Source organism: Ambystoma mexicanum, chromosome 4p (assembly GCF_040938575.1).
Source record: "Ambystoma mexicanum isolate Mex_15411 chromosome 4p, UKY_AmexF1_1, whole genome shotgun sequence".
Taxonomy (NCBI): Eukaryota; Metazoa; Chordata; class Amphibia; order Caudata; family Ambystomatidae; genus Ambystoma; species Ambystoma mexicanum.
In genome coordinates this window covers 704,001,063-704,026,593 of record NC_090927.1, presented here as the reverse complement: position 1 = coordinate 704,026,593, position 25,531 = coordinate 704,001,063, and the positions used below count along the sequence as shown (strand labels likewise).

General features: G+C 46.8%; 1 protein-coding gene across 1 annotated transcript in view; it reads left to right on the top strand.

The window, feature by feature from the left end:
- Nucleotides 1–257: 257 nt before the first annotated feature.
- Nucleotides 258–25,531, top strand: part of COX7A2 (cytochrome c oxidase subunit 7A2) — a 48,535-nt gene continuing 23,261 nt past the window's right edge. Inside the window, exons 1-2 of the mRNA XM_069606264.1 lie at nucleotides 258–505; nucleotides 15,967–16,056. Of these exons, the coding sequence (XP_069462365.1) occupies nucleotides 488–505; nucleotides 15,967–16,056 (108 nt within the window). The 5' untranslated portion in view covers nucleotides 258–487. The remainder of the gene's footprint in view (nucleotides 506–15,966; nucleotides 16,057–25,531) is intronic.

The window sequence follows — 25,531 nt, the reverse complement described above, 5'->3', positions numbered from 1 at the left end:
ACGGCCTCCACTCCTATGCTTTTCTTTCAATCCTCAGACTTAATAGTTTTTCCATTTATGGAAAAACAGGGCTGCATGGAACAGTAATCCAGAGAACTCCGTTGAAAATGCACACATTTAGCAACACCTTCGTATTTTCAGATCTGACAATTTCAAGACACATGAAGGTACACAGGATAAGAATGAAATCGGAAAACTAAAATCCTCATGCCATGCATATTTGGTAGCGACTAGTTCCCATTGAGAAACTGGCCATTGCTACACCCCGCCCACTCTTCTTTGCGTGCATAGTGGGATTATAGGACAGAACACGAATGGAAATAAAGCACCCTGTGGCTGCATCGCAGCGTACCCTGCGGATCGCGTCATAGACAGCGCATGCGTCGACGTGAAACGTCCCGGCTTCCGCTTCCTGTCATTACGTGCCCTTGGTTTGTCTGCATTTCGTTTTAGCGGAGCACAGAAAGTCCGTTCAGCGCTAGTCAAGATGTTGCGGAACCTGATGGTAACGTAGAAGCTCGCGCTTTTTGGGGTTATAGCGTGTTATACTGATGGGCTATTTGGTACAGAATTCGGAGATCCTGTGGTGGTTCGTGTCCTTGAGATCGCTCGTTTTGACTGCATCCTCGGTGTTGTGCGTAACTTCTTTCTTACGGAACTTATCATGTGCGCAAGATGTGGGGATTTATGTGTTAGGTATCCTTGGCCCTCGCACTGACTGTGGACCCCCTTCCCCCCCCCCCCCCCCCCCCCCATACAGCCACATTTGCTTAATGGCGCATAATTAGGCAAACGAGCACCGACTCGTTTTCTGTTCACGAGGCTACCACCTATACTGATACCCTCAATTACCAATCGTATCAACTTATATTGAAGAGCCTGCTTTTGATTTATTGTTATGGGCATGTATATTCAATGTACTTCAATTTTGAGCTGCTACGGAATCTCTATTCCTTAGACTCCCAGCGAATGACGTTGAGGCGGCGATGGTGTTAACTTGCTCATCGTCTTACCTAAAGTATCAATAGAAATGTTTGATTATAGGGGGCGGGTTATTTGGCCAAGACCTGAAATGGTGTAGTGCTGTGTGTGGTAGTTATTCTGGTGGGAAGACCTTCAGTATCTGCCATGTTTTCACGTCTATTTCTATGACTGCGATTGTGTAGTTATCCGAAGATATCTGGGGCTGTTAAAATTCCCCATCTGACCTTGAATCCTTTATTTGCGCTTTGGCATGCCCCATGAAAGTGAAACTGGCTACCCTCTATCCCTGTTTAATCAAAGGAGCCACCTTGACGTACAAGACGCCGGCGCAGTGCACATTTAACTTCCGCCTTAACATGGGTGTCCATAAAATAGGACCCATTCTGGTGTAAATGTCTACGTGTAACTTAACAGGGGTGCTGTCAGTCTCAGCATTTTGGTGGGGCTGGAGGATATTTTTGAAAAGTGGGTCGTGACGTGAGTGGGTTCTTGAATGAATACTCAATGCCGAAGTGCACATAAAAATTGGAACGATGTTCCTCTGCCCCACGCCACCCCTTGTTCTGCTCCCTTGTATTCCCCCATACAGCCCTCTGCCCAAATTCAACCCCCCCCTACCTGGCTCCTTCCTTTCCTTCCCTCCACCCCAAAAATCTTTGATGTACGAAAGTGGTCACAAGAATAAAGAAAACGTATATACATTTAAGTGACCACATTTGGTGTCATTGCCCCTCAGCATGCAGCTTTATGCAGCCTCCCCTTCACCCACTATTCACACCTCCTGAAGGGTTATGCCCATCCATATAGCCACTGATACTCCCCTCCCATTACCTGCAGACACCTGTTATTTTTTTTTCTTCCCTCATTTTGTTAAACATTACAATTAGGCGACAAACAGTGTTTCGTGTCATAACAGGCCAAAAAAAAAACAGTAAAAGGGGGTATACAGGAAAGGCGACAAGACAAACTGGTGGGGTAATAGCATAGGTTAGGGAAGAAAAACGAGACGAAAAGAAAAAAACCGACCAACCAATTATGCTGTTGTAGTATGGGTTCACCCCCAATCTTTCCAGCATTGTCTCTTATACAGGTATAGGTAAAAGTCTCTGGATCTATGTTGTCCATTTGGCAAGATGAAAAATGAAAAGCGAGATGTATCTATTATCTGGGGCTCATGGGGGTTTATCATCCAAAGGGTACAATGCATAGTTAACCAGAGACTTCCATGCCTTGAAGAGGAGGCCCACTTCCCCACCATGCACATCAATGCCCCCCCCACCCCCCATGCCGTCGTTTTGGCAGTGCTCCAGCGTTGCATTTCTTTGAACCACACCTCAAACCTCGGCCCCTTATTTGACTTCCACGTCATAGCAATACATCTCTTACCCAAAATGCAGGCCAGATCCATAAATCTGGAAATGTGTTTATATTTTAACGGCCCTGGCGTTCGTCCCCAGAATGCATTCTTGCGGGGTCCATTGGTATCTGGTGATTCCAGGAATCACACAGGTAAGTTTAATCGCATTCCAAAACCTGTGCACACACTCCCAAAACATATGCATCATGTGAGCGTCTGCCCTGCCGCACCTAGGGCAGTTAGACGTCGCATCATTGTTAAACTTACCTGCAGACACCTATGTGCCTACACAAGCGCCTACAGCTGTTCCCAGATTGCTGCTTGATGGCCTGGGAATAGGCTTAATTCGCAAACAGTCAACTGAAATAAACAGTTTAGCACAAGGTGGTTTGGCATAGCATTGTAAACGCAGAGCATAAATTCTAATCCCCAGCAGTGGACTGTTATTTATTTATATTTATAAATTAAAATGTATATTTAAAAGTGCCCTTTCCTACCGCCATGGAACGACACTGCAGGTCTGTTATGACAGGATCTCAGGAATTAAGCTCAAAGTATACGCTTTTAAGCTGCCAGTATTCATTAGTTTACTTTATTCAGGTAGCTCAGTTCATCAGGTCTCATCAGTTACATTAGGAGATTAGGAAGTACAGACATAGGAACCCACTGGCTCCCACCACCCAGGCTACATCTTTCAACTTCCTACTTCACACACAAACATTCCAATCATTCTACTAACATTCCACACATGACATCACAGCTTGCAATGCACCTCATACAAGCAGGCTGCAGGAAGGAAAGTCAATCACAAGGTCACATAAATTAAGGGAACTATGACGATTTCCCTGAGAAGTAAGGGAACGTCGTACCCTTTGATTCCCTCCCACTTTGACATCTGCTGCAAGTGAATACATGCCCACAATCAGTTGTGCTTTGCTTTGTGCACTATGGCTTCAGTAACCCCTACGCATAAGCTCTCTGCTCCCAGTAGTACTGAAAAAATGGAGACACAAAAGCGAATCAAAGGGGAGAGTGTAGATAATGTATCTGTGCTGGGAAGCAAATAAAGCACCTTCTCATGCATAACAACAAATACCTGCATTTAGAGACCCTCCCCTTAATGTCAATATATTTGTGTGGCACCAGCTGTCCGGGAGAGTCGACCATTGCTGCTTGTATCAGTTGGTGTCAAGCGAACCACGCTACTTTATTCTGCAAGTACAAGTTAACTACCTCCTCCAATTTCGAGCCCTGTAAGTCTATTCTAGTGCACTGCATTGAACGTGTCAAAAATGAATAATGCCTTGTTTAGTTTCTGATTTAGAGTTTTCACTGGTGCACTCGTCCCTGGAAAAATCTACCATCAGCTATGTACTAACTGGATTCAAAAACGGACTTCAGCCACACGTTTATTCTTCTTTAGGAAGGGTATGGTAATGGTGCAAAATTTTGTTTCTAGTTTTTATTTCGGATGATGGGTGGCCACACTTAATCTATGCACCATGAGCACAGATTTCGCTCCAGTCAAAGTGAGGGTACATTTCTCTCGCCAGTAAATGGTGCTTTAATACCACGATCAGCTTGGGCTCATAATGTTTTAGCACAACTAGATTTTACTCGTAGTGCAGTAGCTCCACCTATTGTGACAGCATAGTTGTAGCACTCCTACTAAAAACTACAACTGATTTAGGTGGGGAGGTTCAAGTATGCTCCAATCCTTCTACCGCTCTGTCCCCCTTTATCTTTTTGTCTGGGACACAACAGCTCCTTTCAGCAAAGCCAGCAGTTAGCCTCGACACTTTAAATCGCTCGGTACTGAATGTTCTGTATACAGTTCCATCTCAAAAAGTTCCTTGGTACTTAAAATGTAGTAAGCACTCTGAAAAACCATGCTCATCGTGCCTAGAGGAGGTAATGGCTTGAGGCATGGACACATCCAGAATAAAAGGAACACTGAAGGTAGCAGTGTATGCCAATTGCTTAAAAGGATGTACTTTTAAGGGGAAAACAATCCCATTAACTTACATCCAGGAATGTTGGTACAACTCTTGCTCAGATCTTTCCGGCCAGAGACATTTGAAGTAGGTAGGTGATTTGTTATAACTTTAAAGTAATAATCGACATACACAAATCAAACCCATTGATGCTCACCGCTTTGGCGAGGTATGGGCACATGGGTGAATCTTCTGTTTTTAAATAGATGGGTATGCAGCTGTGCTCACCAGTACGTTTCATGGGTGCTCCCCCTACTAAAAAAACACTCTAGACCCACTGATTCCCACCAACTACCGTCCCATCACTACAGTGCCATTTCTCTTAAAAACTCTAGATAAAATGGCTTATTCACAAATCCAAAACCATCTAGAATCGAACTCCTTGCTAGGATCTAGACAATCAGGCTTCAGATCTCAGCACGGGACAGAAACCGCACTATTGGATTTAAAGGCCCAAATCGATGAGATGAGGGAAACTCTGCCCTTCTTCTACTCTTGGATTTATCGGCTCCCTTTGATTTGGTCGATCAGGTCCTATGCAGCCACATGGACATGGCAGCTTTCTTCTCAGCTGACGCCATAGCATGGATGCAATCTTTTCTTAGTGATCGTACCATGCGAGTCTGCAGCGTGCCCCAGGGATCTTTTCTCACCCACACTAACATTTTCACCAAGCCACTTTTAGATGGGGTATCGCCTACACTAATTATGGTGATATACCCAGATCTTCCTACCCCTTACTGGCGACTGTGAAAAGGATTTGGCCTTGGTGAACAAGGTCTATCTCGTCATCCAGGTATGGATGCCCACCCATGGACTATGCCTCAATGATGACGAGACTGAGATCATTATCCTGGGCACCCCATCGTCTCTAAATATATCAACAATAACAAAATTACAGTTGTCTAGGAAGTAGTACTTGGACGCCACCCTCTCCCTCAACAAACAGGTAAATGCCATGGCTTCAACAACAGCCTACACCTGCAAGCTGATAAGAGCAGGCAAAGCCTTCCTCTCTAATGACAGTTGCATTACCCTGGCCAGAGCACTCATACACTCAAAGCTCGACTATTGCAACGCCATGTACATAGGAGCGAACAAACAAATAACCAAAAAAAAAATCCAAGTCCTGCAAAGCAGTGCTCTTAGAGCTGCCCTAGGAATCGCAAGGAGAGAACATACCTCTGAGACAAGAAGATACAACAATTGGCTATCCACCGTAGATAAAATCAAACTAAAAGTTGCCTCACTCACGCACAAATGCATAAAGTAGCCCCAAATTTCCTATCGGACAGAATTGCCATGAAACCCACAACCAAATTAACCAGACTCTCCAATACAAACTGCCTCCTAATTCCCAGATTCAAACTAACCAGAGTGGGTGGCAACAGCTTCCAGGTTAAGGCAGCACAGCTCTGGCACTCGCCCCCCCCCCCCTCTCAGAACAGAGCACTCCTATTACAAATTCCGACAGTGCACAATCAAGTGGCTTAAGGACTCAGACCTCCAAGCGAACCTATGACAACCTGTCAAACTGTCCTTGCTAGCCAGTGATCACTCTGCACACTGCATACACCCCATTCAACCTGCTTTGCCATCCACTACACTTACCGCCTTCAGCCCTAAGTTTATATGTCTGACCTTGTAAATACTCTATTTGTACATACCCTGTATATTTGAAACTCTGTGTATCTGACTGTGTAACTATTTTGACTGTATACTTCTCGTGTAACTAAGCTTTGAATGATCCTATGCTATACGCCCTTATACCCTTAGGTCTGGCGCGCAATACAAGTAATAAACAAATAGCGATGTATTGCGGGCCGCCTAGGTCGAATGTCCAATTGGTAGTTATTATACTTCTCGCAACGTCTAACACTGCTTATACATTGTTAACTAGGGGGGGTAACTGCTCCTATAGTGGTTTTATGATTCTAATACCTTGTTTTAGAACAAACCAATGTGAATAGGACAATGTTACGGTTCCCATCTATGGGATTTCTCCAATGGTTAGAATAGGTTGGCACGTTTTTAAATGCACTGCCATGCCACTCTGATATGCTGCCTTACCTGAATCCACCACACTAGCTCTATATTACTATTAACCCTCTCTGCCCATACTGCTGTCCCCAGCCTACGGCAACTTCGCTGCACTCTGTGAGCATACTGTCTAACCATCTGTGACGCTTGATGATACTTGCTCACTGTAACCCTATGTTTTTATATACTGCAACTACTTTATTTGCCTAATATGGCCATGATGATGTACCCTGCCATAATGACATTTGCCAAACTTACCCCATTGTGACCTTATTGATTTTCGTGCACCCCCTAGAAATTCAAATCTAGGTGTTGTGATTTTGCTGAACTGCTGCCCACTATGTCCCACCACCTTTGCATGCCACAACATAGAGAATCGACTCTAGGCACTATATCCTGTTGAATTTCTGATCTACTGCCTTACCACTCACTGGGGGGACGCACCCACCACCATTACCCCACACTAAGCTAAGCAAATACACTACCCTTCTCCCCCCTCCAACCCAACCTGCCTCTACTCTACCTCGCACTAAGCCCCCCCCAATACCACACAAGATAAAAAAAACATCAAATGCACACTACACCCACCTCTCAAATGTGCACTACTGAACGTCCGATCCCTACCTGCACATGCCCTAGAGATAAATGACCTCCTTACCACACTCAATCTGGACCTACTATGCATCACAGAAACATGGCTCCATGATGCCTCCTGCCCAGCCATTGCACTAGTCCTACCCACAGGCTACACCATCCTTGGGCAAGATAGATGTGACAAGATTGGAGGGGGAGTCGCCCTCATCCACAAAGTCTTGTTCTTCCCCCAACAATCTAATCAATATACACATCCTATACAGACCTCCCGTACTCTCAGCAGACTTCCGAGAGCACCTCTCCCACCGGCTCAGCAATAACATCAAAAAAGTCCTCCCAAATCCCCCTATTAGGAGACCTTAACCTTAGGATATAATGATCCTAAAGATAAATCTGCCGCAACCCTAGCAAAAGAACTCGCAGATTTGGGATTTGCTCAATGCGTCCTCACCTCCACTCATTCCAAAGGTCGCACCCTTGACTGGGTCATGGACCATAACTGTGCATCCCGCATTACTGCCAATACTCCCCTCCCTTGGAGGGACCACACATGCATCAAATTCCTTATCCCCACCAACCCCAAACCTAAAAATCTCACCTACGCACCACCTCCCACAAAAAGAAGTTCAAAAAACTAAAAGCAGACAACTGTCCGCACCTCAAAAATCCCTGCGTAGCACCACCTTTCCCTCAGGACCCAAACATACTATCAGCTATTTTAACGAGACTCTCACCAACGCCATAAACTCTATAGCCCCTCTTGAAAATAATAAAGGAAAAAAAATCATTCCACTGCAACTCATGGTTCTCAGATGAACTCCAAACCCTGCGAACTCAAAGCCTCAAGCGCTAAAAAACTGGCAAATGGATCCCAGTGACATAAATAAGAGCCTTTTCAAACAAATAGCCCTCCAATATAAAAAAGCCACCTTAGCAGCCAAATCCAACTCCTTCAATGACAGGATCTCAAAGGCCAACTCCCAAGATAAATAATTATTTGCAATCTTTAACAAACAGTCACTCCCCCAGCCAGCACCGAAGAGATAACCAAAGACGAAGCCTGGTGCATTAGCATTCAGTCTGCCATGCTCAACAAAATAAAACTCCTCCAGAACAAAATCCAAAACCATTGCAAAGATCTCCCTAATCAAAAAAACAACCGCACCTTTCAAGACAAGTGTAGTAATTTCAATCACGCTCAATTCTCTTTGAGACGTCGCTGAACTGGAGGTCCTCAATCTCATCAAAAACCTCAAACCATCTCTCCAAAGCAGAAATCTGCCCGCCCAAACTCATCGAGGAATGCACTAATGACCTAGCACCCCTGATTACTGCCTTCATCAATGCATCCTTCCAAACAGGAACCGTCCCAGACAATCTCAAGGAAGCCTGGGTACGGCCATTCCTTAAAAAAAAAAGGCCACACTTTACCCAACAACTACAGACCGATAACAACAGTCCCGTTCTCTTAAAAATCCTAGACAAAGCAGCTCACAACCAGATACAATCATACTTAGAAGCAAACTCACCCATGCAGCTCATTTCTCCAAACAAGCATCATCCTGGATCACATCCTTCCTTGAAGGTAGAGCCATGAAGATCTACTCGGACACAGCCAACGCAGACCCTACCACCGTCAACTGCGGCGTCCCCCAAGGATCTTGCACAGCCCCCACACTCTATAACCTCTTTACAAAACCCCTCTTCGACCTACTGGACTCTATGGGTATAGCATATACCAAATAGACGATACCCAAGTACTTATTCCCCTATCTGGACTCTTATCACCAAGACACCACGACCCTTCACAACATCTATGCCACTATCCAAGCCTGGATGGCAATTAATGGCCTCTGTCTTAACGTGGAGAAGACTGAAATCATCATCCTTGGCCTAACAAACACAAAGTCCCCAATACGCCAACTTCAATATAGACAACACTTCCATCACTGTATCATCCACCGTCAAGACTCTAGGCGTTCACGTTGACGCAAATCTATTGATGAACAAAGTCAGCTCCATAGCCTCTGCATCTGCATTCAGCACCAAACTCATCAATGCCATGAACCCATACCTGTCCACCCCCAACCGCCTGGCCATAGCCAGAGCAACTATAGGCGCCAAACTAGACTACTGCAACACCCTCCTTGCTGGCACCTCTGCCAAGAACATTCAAAGACTGCAAACCACACAACAATGCACTCGGAGCCGCCCTGAGCATCCCTAAAAGACCATATATCCCACGCCAGACGTGAAGCACGTTGGCTCCAGGTCAAAGACCGTATCACGCTGAAAATCCTCACCATCACACACAGATGTATCTACAAAACCTCCCCAATTTACCTATCTGAAGCATTATCCAGGACCACATCCACGCGCCCCACCAGAGCCCAGTACACCAACCAGTTACAACCACCACACATAAACAGAGCTACAGCTGGAGGTTTAGGCTTCTCCTACATTGCACCAAAACTTTGGAACTCTCTCCCGGCCACCCTTAAGGCTGAAACCTCCATCCATGTCTTCCGCAACAACCTCAAGGCCACGCTCCTCAACTAGCCTTGCCCTGGCATTCTGATTGTAATATAATACAAATGTATATCTTGTAACCTGTACATATATTACCAATGATTATATAACTATTTTGTAGCCTGTGTGTGTATGTATATATATATAATATATATATATATATATATATATATATATATATTCTAATGACTATGTAACTAAGCCTTGTACTGTAACAAGTGCCACGATGTCCTCGGACTGTTGTGCGCTATATAAATACGAATAAAACAAATAGGTTGCAGCCAAAGGCTGAAATTGCCCATTTGCTCATACCCATGTATAGTTAAGTATGACTCCAGTTCCTTTTTAACAAGAGTTTTGGATTCAAATATCTTATTGGCCACATGCTTAAAATTGGCAGTAATAGCTTAGTGTAGGTCAATTGGTCATGCCAATATATCTATTTAGTCGGAAGCAGACTGCTATTGTTCAGACACTTTCGTTTCATATTCCAGTTTATACAGCTTCTTGCACAGAAATCTCAGACTTGCATTATAAGAAACCATCAATTTTGTGCTCCTTATTGAGACCCTGTGTTGTACATCGAAGTCTACAAATCATCTTAGATTCCAGTTGTCTCAGATGTTGTTGCAAATCTCCATCTCGTTTGCCACAAGATGCTCTTTGGATGCCCATAAATTGAATCTCTGCCTTATTGGGCATCTGATGATCTTGCCAATGATTTGGCAACGATAGCTTGGAATCCTGACTGTTGAGACTGGAAAGATGCTCCCCGATACGCACCCGCAGTTCCCGTATGGTGCTGCCAATATACAGATACGCTTGTGTAGGCGCTATACAAATAAACATTAGTATACCATTACCAAATAATCGCGTACACTATATAATTTGATCTACAATTAATACATTCTTTTATTTCCGTTTTGATCTCTACATGACCTACAAATGCTGTCGTATTACGATGCGCATATCTCAGCCAATCACTGCCACTCTAATGACGGACATAATTTTGTTTTATTGTAGGTGTACGAGTGTACACAAACCTAGGTTTACCTTAAATAGAATTACTTGGATCAGTATCCAATAGTAACGGGTGTCAATTCTTCAGTTCCATGCATTAGATCACTATCTTGCAAGTACTTAGTGGTACTTTCTACTTGTAATCTGAGCTGCTTCTTAATGGTTCTATCATATCCCATCTCTGAACAGAATAAGCCTGCTCTTACGCCCTCTCCACGCAACCCCATGAGTACCCTCGTTCCTGAAAGCTTTTGCCTAACAAATCACATTCCCGTTCAAAAGTAATATTTGTGCTGCAGTTCCTTTTGGCTCTGTAAAATTCTCCCACTTGATATTAGCAATGGTTGCCCTCTTATGGCAACTACTAGCAAATAAAGTAGAATTCTGTTGGCTTCCAAAGTCTTGTTTTCCAATGTCGTAAGGTCAAGGAAATCTATGGAGTTAACATCAATATTCCCTGTAAACTCACGAATTATTCAGATAATCAATCTTCAAGTTATCTTGGATACCCTGCCAAATTAAAAACACATCGTCAACATACCTCCTCCAGAGCTTGACTTCATTATTATTATAAATGTAATTATGCTCCAAGTATTCCATAAATAGGTTGGCCAGCAAGGGTGCATATTTTGCTCCCATCGCTACAACTTTAATTGATTGGGAAGTAATTGTGTTGTAATGTAAATTCTAAGACCATGTCTAGTTTTTACATTCCATTAGACCAGATATGATGGCTGACAAACAAGGTGACCCAGCAAGTAGGTTTTGAAAACCATACAGCCACGGTGTTGCAGATAGTTGACAGAAAAGGATCACAGTCTTAAAAAGATAACTTGACACATCCCTTCTCTCTACAGGGTGCACCTGTAGGAAGTGTTAGGGGAATATTATGTGACAAAAGGAAATCCTATCCCAAATCCTACCATTATTTTCTAGCTTGGAACGATAAATTCCCTATGACACGAATTGCTAACAAGTTACCAAAGGTGGCAGGAAGAGAGTGAATAATTGATTGGTGGCCATTAGATTGTTACGGAACAGGTCCGTCCCACCAGAAGCGAGAGTAGTGCTTGTTACAGCGCAGAATACACAAATGTACGGAATACCAGACTTTGGATAGGTTGGTTGACCAAAATTCCTTTGGAACCTCGAAACGGACTTTTGTGCACAGTAAATAACAATAAAAAAAGATGTTCTAGTGAAGGGAGAACAAGATGTTCTAGGGAAGAGAGAACGAGAACAATTCCAATCCACTTAACGGCTAGGTCCCTAGACGGATTTGCTTTTGGGTGATCCGTGTCTCGACAATGCACGAAAACGTGCCTAATGAAATATCCAGTAATTATGATCAGGTCAAAGTTTTTCACCCATCAATTCTCAAAGGAAATACACTGTATAATAGAACAGCCCTTTGAAGCACCTACTACAAAACTAAGAATGTTTGTCATATTCCAAAAGTAACGAGATAGCAGAACCTGCATGATGCAGGGACATTGGTTTAACTTGCAACAGACCGGTCATTAGTCAATCTCCGAGATTGTCTCATCAGTAGCAAGTCTCATCGGTAGCACTAGATTCAACATCCTATGAAGATTGTGGTTGACGAAATTGGCAATGAACAGCATTGGTCTTGTTAAAAACGGAACATCTTGCCAGTATAGCAGTTATACAAACAGATTCAATTAACAGTTTATTTCTGCCAATTTGGCATGAATTGACATTTTTTTTGCCCCAAATTCGAGACCTGGAGAGTTTTACGATGGTTAAGAGATTAAAGGATTGTTAAAATAATACTATTTTAAAAAGTAAAAATGTCAATGGAGTACTGGTGTAGACAAGCTATAGGCCTGCTTTGATGGCAAGCAGATCTAAAAGTGCAGCAAGTCAATAAAACAGATTATAGCAGGGGTGGGGCTGACTATTTGCCCAGTTGTTTGGGGGCACATGAATAGATGGCTCTAGAACCTGCTGAGGACAACGATGGCAACAGTGAAACATGTGTAGAGTAGGAGGTGTTTAAAGTTGGTAAGGAGTTTTTGCTGGAGCAGAAGAATGCATGGTAGTACCCTTCAGAGAAGGTGAGTAAGAAAGTAAACAAAAACGGGATTATAAAGTGATCTGACTAGATAATCAGCAGAATGATGCAACTACGGGCAATAATGTAACCAAGGCAGTGAAAGGATTCCGGAAAGGAGGAGAATGAAGCTTGGGGACATATGGAAAAATAGCTTGGACACGTTACCAGTTGTCCTTTAACCAAATTTGAAATCTCAACCTAGAACAAATGTGTGCCATTATGGGAGTTGTGAATGAAAAATCTACACAATTTTTAAAGTTTCAGGGGAACAGAAGCATGTGGGCGATTTGTAGTAGGTTGCGTGGTAAACTGATCGGAAGCAGCTTCAGGTAAGAAGTACAGACAGTATAGTTTAAACAAAACGTGCCACAGTCTAATGCACTCGTCCAAACTATTATGGCAAGTATTGTCACACTATATACATACCTTAAACCGATTTCTTTCATTTATTTTTTTAAATTTATTTTTGCTGTTGTTGGACACCTTCCAGGTTACTGCACCTGGTTACTCCAAATTATCAATATTGTACACATTGCAGGTTCCTACTATTTACCAACACGTGCTCCAATAAGGTATTTTTCAAGGCAGAAATCTTTAACGTGATTAGTCTAAATCATAACCTAATACAAAAAGTAAATATTGACAATGCAAATACAATCATGTCCAAATTGTGTGCAGAACAGAGAAGAGGCGACAAGCGTTCAGGGAGAACATGAGGAAAAAGAAAAATAATTAGGTCTGTCAAACGTATCTCCTAAAGCACCAATAACATGTGGTTGCTTCGGATTCATAAAACAATTGCTTGACAAGTGCTCTTTTGTCAGTTAACAGGGTATTTGATTCCCCGTCTAACATTGGTGTACAGTACTTCTCATCTGAGGTATCATTCTAAATGAATCGGCTCTTGCCCAATTAGCATATCAATTGGTAGGTGCCATATATCGCTGTTGTATTATGCCCACTGTCTTGAAAATGCCATACACCTTGAAAGCATGACGAACGACTTAGCTGATCATAAGAAATACAAGTTACTTGGTATAGAGAGCTGTATTGTTGTTCAACCAAAATTTGGGAAAGAAGTCTTCTTTGTAAGGAGTACAAACGTCCCCGTGGATTTCAGTCCGTTTACTCTAGAATTTTATTAGAAGTTTACTTTGAAAACCCTCCCATTACACATGATTTCCAAATGGGGTTGGATGCAGGATACTTCAGTACTACTCACCCTGTATGCGTTTGCAGTCCTCTTGATATAGTTTATATAAATATCACTGAGTTAACGAGTACGTCGTCGACTCAATCCTATATAAGCTCTTCTCACCAGAAATGTGTTCCAGTTTCTGGTTCTCTACAAGAATGGTACCAAGTTGGTTCCGCCTCTAGCCTGCATGGATTACATGTACAATTTAGTTCATACACCGTCACATTAAGCACACATTTGCTCCAAAAATCCCTGATTTAGCTTTTACCAATAAGCCTTGGTGATCCCAAGTCTTGTTGGGTACCTTGCAATGAAGGTTCCAGCCTCCGTCTGGGGACCGTGAGTTTTCGCTCATGGGCGCCATTTATATAATGCTGTTGACTTCTTGCGTGTGTGAAGCACGGCGTGACGGCAACTGCATTCCTTTACTCTAGCCTACTCTTCCCCAATTGAGCCTACCATGGTTGCATTACCTACATTGTTCAGTTGCATGAAATACTTAGTTAGCACTCCATCCAGGCAGTGATGATCCTTTGTTCAAGCAAATCATTGCAGAATCATGTCAAAATTGCCTAACATAACAAAATATGGTTTGTGTTGAGTTGGTTAATCTTAGTATGAAATTATGGGGATCCTGCTTTCGGGCACTACAGCTGTTCAAGTCTAGGGGTGTGTGGGGGGAAATCATCATTTCACTTGGGTTGGCAGATTCGGTTTATTGATGCACAGTACCATGTCTCATAAAGCCCAAACATTAGTTTTATACAGTGCCCTAGATAAGTGCCATATTGTGCTTCATTTCATTTAGGCTACATGCAAATGTTTTGTTGTCTTAGACTTTCAGTGAACACAGGTTCACTACTCCATGAGTCTATTTTGTGTCCCTCACAGGAGAATTGCCAAGCCTGAGACAAGTACAGTAAACTTACTGTCGATCCACTGGCTTAATTGTATGCCACTGTTTGTGCTCATTCAGGCTGTGCATGCCATTTCCTGTAAGAACTTATTACCAGTAGTTACCTTTTGGATTATGGACCAACTTCAGAAGCGAAAAAAACATCTCCTGGGTATCCAGCATTGACCAATGACCAGGAGCATCCATTGAGGAACCAGGAACTAGAACATTGCGTTCTGCAAATCTAACTTTTACATAAGTTGTAAACCTATCACTTTGTCCATTATTTATGACCCATTATGCTTTAAATGTCGTATAGAGGTGTCCTACTGCTTATTTATAGATTGTCACAAATGCACATTCGCATAAATGTTTGTTCGAGATCAGTTGGTACGGTTAGCCAATAGTTGCTCCTGGTAGCTAAGCAGGCTCTTCTAGCAGGAGCTAAATGGCTCCCAACTCACCTCAATTCTGAACTCTAATTACTGGCATCTTTCTCAGTATGCCTTTTTTCCCCCTATACTGTGATGGATGCCATACAGGTTGCAAAAGTTGCACTCGCTGCTAGCTAGCAATATTTGACTCTTGGCGAGTAAGGAATGGTGTCTGGCGTGTATGTTTAGCATTAAGGTGGCCATTTATGGTGTCTGGCTTTTAGCTTGCAATTTAATTTTTGCACCCTCTGCTATAAGACACATGGAGTAGTGGCAAGGGTCTAATCAAATAATGAATGTACCTTTCCTTTAGAGGTACTTGATATTACCCTTGTCTATTAAACCTTTGGCAGGTGAAACTGCTGATTTCGCAGCTCTTGCTTAAGAGTGGTCCGGTTCATGTAAATGGGTAGCTGGTGGCCGAGTCTTGCGCACTGCACACTCTCGTAAACTAGATGGGTTGCTATAGTAACTGGCCAATTTCCAGCATGCTGTCATCTGCAAGCTCACAATAGAATTCATTGCAATACATTTGTAGAATGATGCATGTTTTGGGCTTTAAATCACCTTCATAATAGTAGCCTTATTCTATCCTCACTGACTATGGTTTAATGCTGTATGAAACTTGGATCTCGACTTCCAGTACATAGGCATTTTTTCCATTGGATTCCTTGTCTGTAACGGGACCCCGTTTGGTAAAGAACAGTTACTCAACGTCATACCAGGAAATTAAAATTGAAACCTGTGTTTGCACCCAGACACAGTAAACACCCCAGCAAGTGAAGAGACGAAGAATGTTACAATAGGATTGCAGTCCATTTTCTAATGAGATGTTTTCTTTCAGGCACTCCGTCAAATTTCTCAAAGGGCAATCAACACCACCTCTAGGAAACAAGTTCAAAACAAAGTTGCAGAGAAACAGAAGCTTTTTCAGGTACTTTTTAAAAAAAACTTTTTTCAGTTTTCTGTATAGTGTTGAGTAGTTTGTTCTTAAATTTCAGGACCACAGATTATGGGATGATTGCTCCCATCCTCTCCACGTGCCAACCCCTTTCAATAGGTTTTGGTAGTTGGTGTTTGTGACTTCCTTTTCCAGTGACCAAGAAATGGACTTAAGCGCCAACAAGCAAACCTATGACTAATAAAGACGTCCTTGCTGCCTGTGTGTTTTCATTGCAGTTGTTTTGCTTTTTAAGTTGGGATTCATAAACACTCAAGGAAAGCGGACGATGGCTGCACCCCTGCTTTCTTTGTTTACCATTTGTTTGCAATTATGAACTCCTCCTTTAATTTGTAAGCGAGCAAAGCGATGGCACAACTGTAGAGCGAGTAGATGAATAAATATGCTGTATAAATTGTAAGGCAGTAAACGTAAGCATACTTTCTCTAGCCAACATTCTAAAGGTGTTCAGTCGACATGCAAGTACTTGGGTAGTGTTTTTGGACCTTCAACAAGACCTTTTTACCCCATTGGTAAAAACGCACGTTAGTAAATCATCTGAAGCAGACCTGTTGCAGAGATTCCCAAATGGACGGGACATGCTTCCTTGGACGACCACTGCTACGATGATGGACCAGCCCTCCAATCCCCATATTCTCTCAACAATGCAGGTGTGGTGAGTTGTCAAAGAAACCAGTCTGTCTGTCAGGCAGGTTCAGTTCTTGGTAGGGTGCAACACAGACCTCTCCACAAGCAAAATGTAAAACTTCAGTGAGATTATGAGCAGTGCAGTGAAGATGCCTCTTCAGTAGCTGGTCTGCCCCGGGGCACTTCCGCCATCCAGTCTATGGGAGGGAATGCACAAAGTAAGGTTGCTGGAGTGTTAAGTGACCTCAATTCAGCACTCCAACTAAGTCCATGCCAAGTCTGGGAAGCCCTTATTTATATATTTTTATGACCAGTTCATGGATCTGGATGATAAACCCTTGTAAAACGTCCCTCTCTTTGAATCCCCCTGACCTCACTGAGCCAAGAAGTAGGTTTGTTTTGCAAACTGTTATAATTAATATTTGATAGCACACTGTTGTAATCAGTTAGGAGTTGGTATAGAAAGGATAAGGTAGCTGAGAATGCTTTTATGGTTTCAAGGAAAAACATGAGGGAAAGAATGCAGCACAGAAATAAACTGATATGGTTTCAAAAAGAGGGAATATAATCACTTTTCCCCTTGTGGCAATTCACCCCCCACCCCCCCCCCCCCCATGCAGTATAAAGAGATGGAAGGAGAGCACACATTTTTCAGGAATACCATCAGATACAATACCAATTCAGTCCTCCACCCCCCCTCCCCCCCTAGCAAGCTTGGAGCACAGGGATGATTTTAAAACCCCACCCTCTGAGGATCCTGATAGGCTAGAGAATTCTCTGTGCTCTCACTGGGAAACTAAGTTGTGAGTCAGAGTGATGCTGCCATTTTACAATCTATTGAAGAAACGCCCCTTTGCTTTTACTGAGAATCAATTTTACCCAAAACACATATTTCCCAGATACCATTTGTTGAAATGACATATACACATCATAGATTGATCAAGGTACAGTTTGGTTCGAGGCCCATGTTTCTACGAACTTGGGTTCAAAAATACATTTTGCATTTTTTTAGTGACTTTCGCCATATTGGTTTTTCCTCAAAATTTACACAGACCTGTACCCTCTCCCTGAGCATGTTAATATAAGTTATCATGTCTCTAGCATAAATACAGTGTCTACAGCATTAATAAATTGCAGGGTTCCGTCCCAGAACATCGTACGGAATTGAGTATAGACTCAAATTGTAGGTACATTTTTCATATTCAGGATCTCCAACTTGTACATTTCTGTAAGCTTAATACAATATTATATAAGCAATTAAATAACGCATACATTTGCCCTTAATGGAATTCACATCTTCTGAGTCTGGGTCCACCCCCCAGAAGCTTGGCTTGACTCAGATCAGATGTCTTGTTTCTCCTAGAGCAGTGTTGACAGTTAACACCCAAATCAGCATATCCTATTCAGTGGAAAGAGGCTATTGTTCCTTTCTGCCAGGCTGCAGGAAACTCTCCTCCCCTCCTAATTTACATGTCAAGGCGATATCCTGTACTGTTGGTGGTAAGAGCAGGTGTGAAGACTTCCCATCCTCTTGAACTTTTAATTGAATCAGACTGTCTTGTGAGGAGTTCTGGGAAGAGTAGGTGTTAAGAATTCTCCAGCAGGGGGTCTGGCATGGATTCACATGCTCATGAATATTCCCCGTCGTCAGGCTGGGAATCCTCGGTAAAGAAAAAACCAGTATCAGTTTCGTTTCTGATCTGTCTTTCGTAGTAGTAACCAATCACTGGTCTCTGCGTCATACTGACCACAGCCAATGACTGCCCTCTACCTAAGCCCCGCCTCTGGCAGCCATCTTCAGATTTTTACCGCACGTTCATGTGTTTGGATCCTCGTGCTATTGCTCTCGAGCGTTAGTGCTATTTTTTTCACGTTTTTTTCTCAAAAAACTTTGTTTTTTTCGGTCAAAAGAGCCTCAAGCTCCACCGACTCTCCATCCGATCAACGGGGACCCGTGTCAGATTCGTCTACGCCCCTCAAGGGTGAAGATTCGTCGCGCTACGTTTTTTGGAGGATTCCAGAAGTTTCTCAGGCCCATCTCGGTCATGGCCCAGGAGAAGGGAAGCTCGATGCCCGGAAAGCTGTTCAGGGTCTGCCCTGGATGCCAGCTACAGAATGTCTTTAAGGAAGACGAACACTCCTTTTGTCTTTACTGCCTACATGAGGACAAGACGCACGTGGAGAAGGACGTGCGTTTTGCGGCAACATGTCGGAGCGGACCATGAAGGACCGCCATCAACGTCTCGCCAAGTGGCTGGAAGGGAAGAGCCCGTCTGGCGAGAAAAGGAGGAAGAAATCCGAGCGGTCGCCAAGCACCGCGAGTCCGCTGGCACCGGGAGTGCCGAACGGTCGGGCTCTACGGGCGCCAGGCAGGGCGCACCCTCCCCGGCACCATCAACCACAAGCCAACGCTCTGGGTCGGGTAAGAGGAAGTCCGAGAACCCGGCGAAGCTCCTGGAGAGGCCCCGGTCGAGCTTGAAGGCGGAGGGGGAGCGAGGCAGTGTCCCCTCTCCCCCCTCAAGGAGAAGGCGGTGAGCGCACCTAAGGTGGTGAAAGCCTTGATCCATCCGGCCAAGGGCTCTATCTAGACAGTCGCGGCGGCCCTGGCTCAGCCTGTGGAGGCTACACCAGTGGTGGCGACCTCGGGGCTCAGTCTCCCAGCCACCGCGGAGGGAGTCCTCTTTTATGCCCATCGACAGGACCCCGTGAAACCTCCGACGGAGAAGAAAAAGGGGGGGCAGGAGGTCGTCGTGGATTCGGCCTCAACCTCTGAGGAAGAACTGATCGAGGTCTTAAGCCACGGCGTTGGCGTGGAAGACCAGCCCGTCGGGAGGGATCCCGACGCAGGAGACGACGACCCTGACCGCCCGTCGGACTCCCCTCTACCAGCGCCGCAAGACAACTCGGCGGCCATTTTGTTGGCTATACAGTCCTTGTGCTCAGAGATAAGGACGAGACTGCCGTTGCCAGTGGAGGAGCCACTCCCGTCGGGGGACCCGGAACCAGGCCCTTCGGGCGGCCCCCCTCCTAAGAAAAGAAGGATTCACCCTCCACCTCGTTGTCAGCCGTCGCGCCCCGTTCAGCCCTCCTCCCCGTCCACGACTCGAGGGGATGACACGGGGACTGACACGGCCGCGACGGGTACGGACGACGAGGTGGACGACGAGGATCTGCCGTCACCTCCCACCCGGGCTTCCCCGCCCGACGAGATTGGATCTTTTCACTCCATGATCGCCAGGGCGTCCGAGCTCTTCCAGCTCTGCCCTGAGGAGAAGAAGGAAGGTTTCCTTTATCAGCGGCGCGAGGCCAAGAGGAAGACGGTCCTCTCGGTACCTCTGCTGGACGATATTTGGGATGATGGCCTTGCCCTCCTCAAGAACCCATCCACGACGCCGGCTAGAAGAGACCGGTACGAGAAGAAGTACCGGGTCCCGGACGCGGCCCCCTTGTGTCTCCGGGCACAGCCTACCCCGGACTCCGTCGTCTCCACAGCGGCCAGGAAGAAAGCGGCGGGGTGCGGCCCCCACGTCGACTTCCCCCGCCGGGGGGCGAGGGAAAGAAATTGGACACGATGGGACGCAGGGTCATCTCGTCGGCAGCAACGACGATTAAGGCGGCCAACGCCTTGGCTATCGTAGCCCGCTACGACAGGGAGCTGTGGTACAAACTGGCTCCCCTGCTGGACTTCCTACCGGACGACAAGAGGGCGGATGCCCTGGAGATCTTGCAGGAAGGTGAGGTGGCGTCGGACCACGCCATCACGATTGCGACGGACATCGCCGACACTGGATTTTCGCCAGTTGGGCAACGGCGTGTGCCTTAGGCGGCGGGGATGGCTCAAGGCTACTGACTTCCGTCAAGACGTACAGACCAGAGTCCTGGACATGCCGTTCGATGGGAACAACCTGTTTGGGAAAACAGTGGACGATTCCCTTCAAGCCATTAAAGCGGACACGGGGACGGCCCGGGCTCTTGGGGTTCTCCAGCAACGGCGGCCGCCCTTTCGGAGCCTCAAGGTTCCGGCGGCGGATTTTCCACCTACCGTCAAGCGGCCCGTTCGTCGTCTCAGGAAGCTTACAGGCGACGAGGCAAGTCAGGCGGACCCCGCCGTCTTCGTCAAGGCGGCAAAGCCACGTCTAAGCAGGATTGAACCGGCCGTGGGGTCGGGGCCCCCACCGAAGCACCCCAGTGGGAGGCCGGCTGGTGAGCTTAGTCAGCGTGTGGGAGTCCATCTCCACCGACCGTTGGGTGCCCTGGCCCAGGGCCACGCGCTCGAGCTTCAAAGAAGGTGCCTGCGCGTCCCCCCTGTGGCCAGGAAAGAGCTTCACGTCCCTCAGCTTCTCCGGGAGGTAAAGGCGATGCTCAGGAAGGGCGCCATCAAACTCGTCCCAAAGAGGATTCGGGGCTCCGGAGGATGGCGCCCCATCCTAGACCTACGACAGCTGAACAAGTTCATCAAGGTGCAGAAGTTCCGGATGGTCACCCTCCAGCACGTCCTGGGTCAGCTGGAGGAGGGCGACTTCCTGTCGTCGCTGGATTTGGAGGATGCCTACTTCCATATTCCCATCCTAAAGGGGCACCGGAAATTTCTCAGGTTCGTGGTCCAAGGGCGTCACTATCAGTTCAGAGCCCTTCCCTTCGGTCTGCGGTGGGCACCCAGGGTATTCACCAAGTGCCTTGCACCAGTGGCGGCACAGCTGCGCCGAGAGGGGATCCACGTCTACCCCTACCTGGACGACTGGCTCATCCGAGCCAAGACGAGGGAGCTCGCCGTGGAGCACACGGCAAGGACCGTCCAACTTCTTACGGACCTGGGATTCTCTGTGAACTACGCCAAGTCCCATCTGGTACCCGCGCAAGACGCACTGTGTTTCTGGGAGCGAAGCTCGACCGTGTCCCTTCTGGCCTCCCCGTCGGAGGAAAGGACCAGGGCCATCCTGGGCAAGGTACAGCGGATGTTGGTTGCCGACGCGGCCAAGGTGAGGTCCATCCAGTCCCTCCTCGGAATGATGTCTTCTTGCATCTACCTCATTCCCATGTGCAGGCTCCGGATGCGCCCGTTGCAGGAGTTCCTGGATGCGCGCTGGATCCAAAGGACGGGCAACTTCGAGGAGAGGATCACACTCAACTAGAGTTTCCGACGAGCGATCCGGTGGTGGAGCACCCGCGCGCATCTGACGGCGGGCATGGACTTCCAGACCCCAGGCCACCAGGAGAAAGTGAACACGGATGCCTCCCTGGAAGGGTGGGGAGCGCACACCGGAAATCTGCACGCGAGAGGCCTTTGGCTCCCGACGAAGAAGTCCCTCCATATCAACGTCCTGGAGCTCCATGCAGTGTTTTGGGCCCTCAGGTCCTTCCTTCCGTCCCTCAAGGGCAAGGTGGTGAGGATCTTCACCGACAACACCCACCATGTTTTACATCAGGAAACAGGGCGGAACCAGGTCCCCAGCACTGTCCAAGGAGGCGCAGGACCTGTGGCATTGGGCCGTCGCCCAAAGGATGTTTCTGGTGCCGTTTCATCTGGCAGGGATAAACACCATCGCCGACTCACTCAGCAGGGAGCTGCGCTCGTGCTACAAGTGGGAACTACGGCAGGATCTAGTGGATCGCCTCTTCCGACGGTGGTGCACACCCCAGATCGACCTGTTCGCGACGTCGACGAACTCCCAAGTGCCGGAGGTTCGCCAGCAGGTTTCCCCAGCCGAGGAGCATGGGCGATGCTTACGCGTTCCCTCCTCTGCCACTGCTGATCCGGCTCATCAACCAGCTCAAGAGGTCACGGTGCAGGATGATCCTAGTCGCACCTGCGTGGCCGAGGCAGATATGGTTCCCGGACCTTCTGGACTTGTCACCGTCCCCGTCAATCAAGCTGCCAGTGGACGCGGATCTGCTCTCCAGGGAAGGAGGCGCCATCCTCCACCACGACCCAAAGTCACTGAACTTGCAGGCCTGGCTCCTGCAGCGCTAGAGTTTGGAGGATACGACATACCGGCCGACTGCAGAGAGGTTCTTGCAAAGGCCAGGGCGTCCTCGACTCTTAAATGCTACGGACACAAATGGAAGAGGTTCTGTCTGGTGCCACGCACAGAACATTAACCCTCTAAGGATTACGGCTCCCCAAGTGCTGCCGTACCTGTTGACGCTGGCCAAGGCTGGACTGGCACACGCGTCCATCAAGATTCATCTTGCTGCGATCTCCCGATACACCAGAACCACGGGGCGGACGTCCTTGTGGTCTCATCGTCTGGTGAAAGAGTTAATGAAGGGACTGTTCAGATTGTTCCCGCCGGTGAAGGCTCCGGCCCCGGCGTGGGAGCTCAACGTGGTGCTGACCGAGCTCATGGGACCTCTGTTCGAGCCTCTGCACTCGGCCCCGTTGAAGTTTCTGTCGTGGAAAACAGCGTTTCTTGTGGCCATCACCTCCGCACGACGAGTGGGAGAGATCCAGGCCCTATCTTGCAAGCCACCATACTTGACTTTTCACGACACGAGGGTGGTGCTCAGGACGCACCCCTCCTTCATGCCCAATGTGCCGTCGGACTTCCACCTCAACGAACCCTTGGTGTTGCCTGTGTTTTTCCCGTCGCCTTAGTCGCCGGCTGAGAGGACTTTGCACTCGCTGGATGTGGCTAGAGCGCGAAGTTCTACGTGGACCGCACGAAGTGTTTTCGGAAGACGTCACAACTCTTTGTGAACTTTGGACCTGTCAATCAGGGGAAGGCTCTCTCGAAGGCTTCCATTTCCAGATGGCTCTCCGGCTGTAACATGTACTGTCATCGGTTGGCAAACCGACCGCTGCCTGGCCGTCCGAGAGCCCATTCCACCAGAGCGATCGCAGCTACCACGGCGTTCCTTTCTGGTGTGCCCCTGCTGGACATATGCAGGGCTGCTACGTGGAGGTCGACGCACACCTTCACAAAATTCTACTGCGTCGATCGGGATTCCAGGGAGGAGTCCAGGGTCGGCCAAGCAGTGCTGCGCAACCTGTTCGCCTGAGGTGAGCCTGGTGAGGAGGTAAGATTGCTTGATGTTGAGTTTGATGTAATGCTTAATGTTGAGCCTTTGCCACCTCCCGTGGTTGTGCATGTGTGTACTGCTATGTATTCTTTATTCATGAGCATGTGAATCCATGCCAGACCCCATGCTGGAGAAGGAACAAGTTATTTACCTGTAACTGTTGTTCTCCAGCATGGGTCTGGCATGGATTCACATGCGAACCCTCCCGCCTACCCCTCTGCGGCTCTTCACTTGGTCATACTGCCACTTCACGTGCTTCCAAATCTGAAGATGGCTGCCAGAGGCGGGGCTTAGGTAGAGGGCAGTCATTGGCTGTGGTCAGTATGACGCAGAGAACAGTGATTGGTTACTACTACGAAAGACAGATCAGAAACGAAACTGATACTGTTTTTTTCTTTACCGAGGATTCCCAGCCTGACGACGGGGAATATTCATGAGCATGTGAATCCATGCCAGACCCATGCTGGAGAACAGTTACAGGTAAGTAACTTGTTCCTTCTCATTGATCAGCAAGCCTTTGAAGTTCAGGCTGACTCGGGTTCCTTTTGGAACTCCTGAAATGCAGGTCTCCTGTCAGAGTTTAGATCGCTAGCGCCGGTTCGTGTCAAATGCTGGTACTGCACCCATTTTTGGGAGCTGTCTTGAATTAATACATTTCAAAAAGAGAGGATTTTACTTGATAGTATATGATCCTTGCTTAACATGGCATTGATGTGGATCTGCAGTAGAGTAAAGTATAACTCAACCAGAGTTGGATTTTTGTTTGGTTTCGTACCCATGATCTTAGCAATTTTTGACATTAACAAGAACAGATTTTGAACAGAACCATCTTTCTTTGCACTGGTTTTTGCTCTGTGTACAGGCCCATCACGCTCGCACTGGTGGGTGGCAGGTCAGGCGACCATTTTGGTGTGCGCAAAACTGCACGGTTTTACTGGATTCTGGCGCAAATGTGGGCTTTTCCACCATCTTGGATTTTCTAAGCCCACAGCACCAAATGTTGTAGCATAATAGTTCAAACGTGGGTCAAGACACCCGACAAGCGCCCCCCCACATCCCCCCGCCCGACTGCACTTTGATTTCGAGTCGAGGGGGAGTCTGGTGCAAAGGATGTTTTGATCCACGCGCTGGGAGGCCCGCATCATCTTCTGATTCCACAGATGGCACAGTTCAGCATCTTTTCCTCCATCGGGGTGGATCGATCGGTTCTCCTCGCCGGTCCTGATGGGAGTTTCGGGCGGTACCCCGGGCCCCTCGGATCTTTGCTCTCGGTCCCCGGGTCGTCCTCCTTGGTCCGTCTCCATGGTTTCATCTCTCCTAGGATGACAAAGCAAAGCGGCAGAAACATATTCGCTTTCGGCTATGCACCCACGACTCTAGGCCCTGACCACAACCACCGCAGCATAACATACCCATAGAAACACCTACCAAATGACCACAACCCAAAAAACATAATACATCCACCTTAGAACTGTGCACTTCAATTAACATTCTAAAAAATTACAACCAACGTACAAACTCAATACATACCCTCTTCAACCATTGCTCTTCTAACGACCCAAAACCAACCTCATACTAAACTAAAATAGCCAGTAGTGCGCTCCGTGTTTAGTATGTCCTCGGACAAGTGCGGTGACCGCACACACCTCATGGCCTTCTACCTAAACAAATACAACATTTAACCCATCTTACTCCCCGCCCCACCCTCCAACAACTAATACACACATACACTCCCCAAAATTGGATTTATGCTCCCTTCCAGCGCATGTCCGCGCATCCAATATGGCGGGCGCATCGAAAC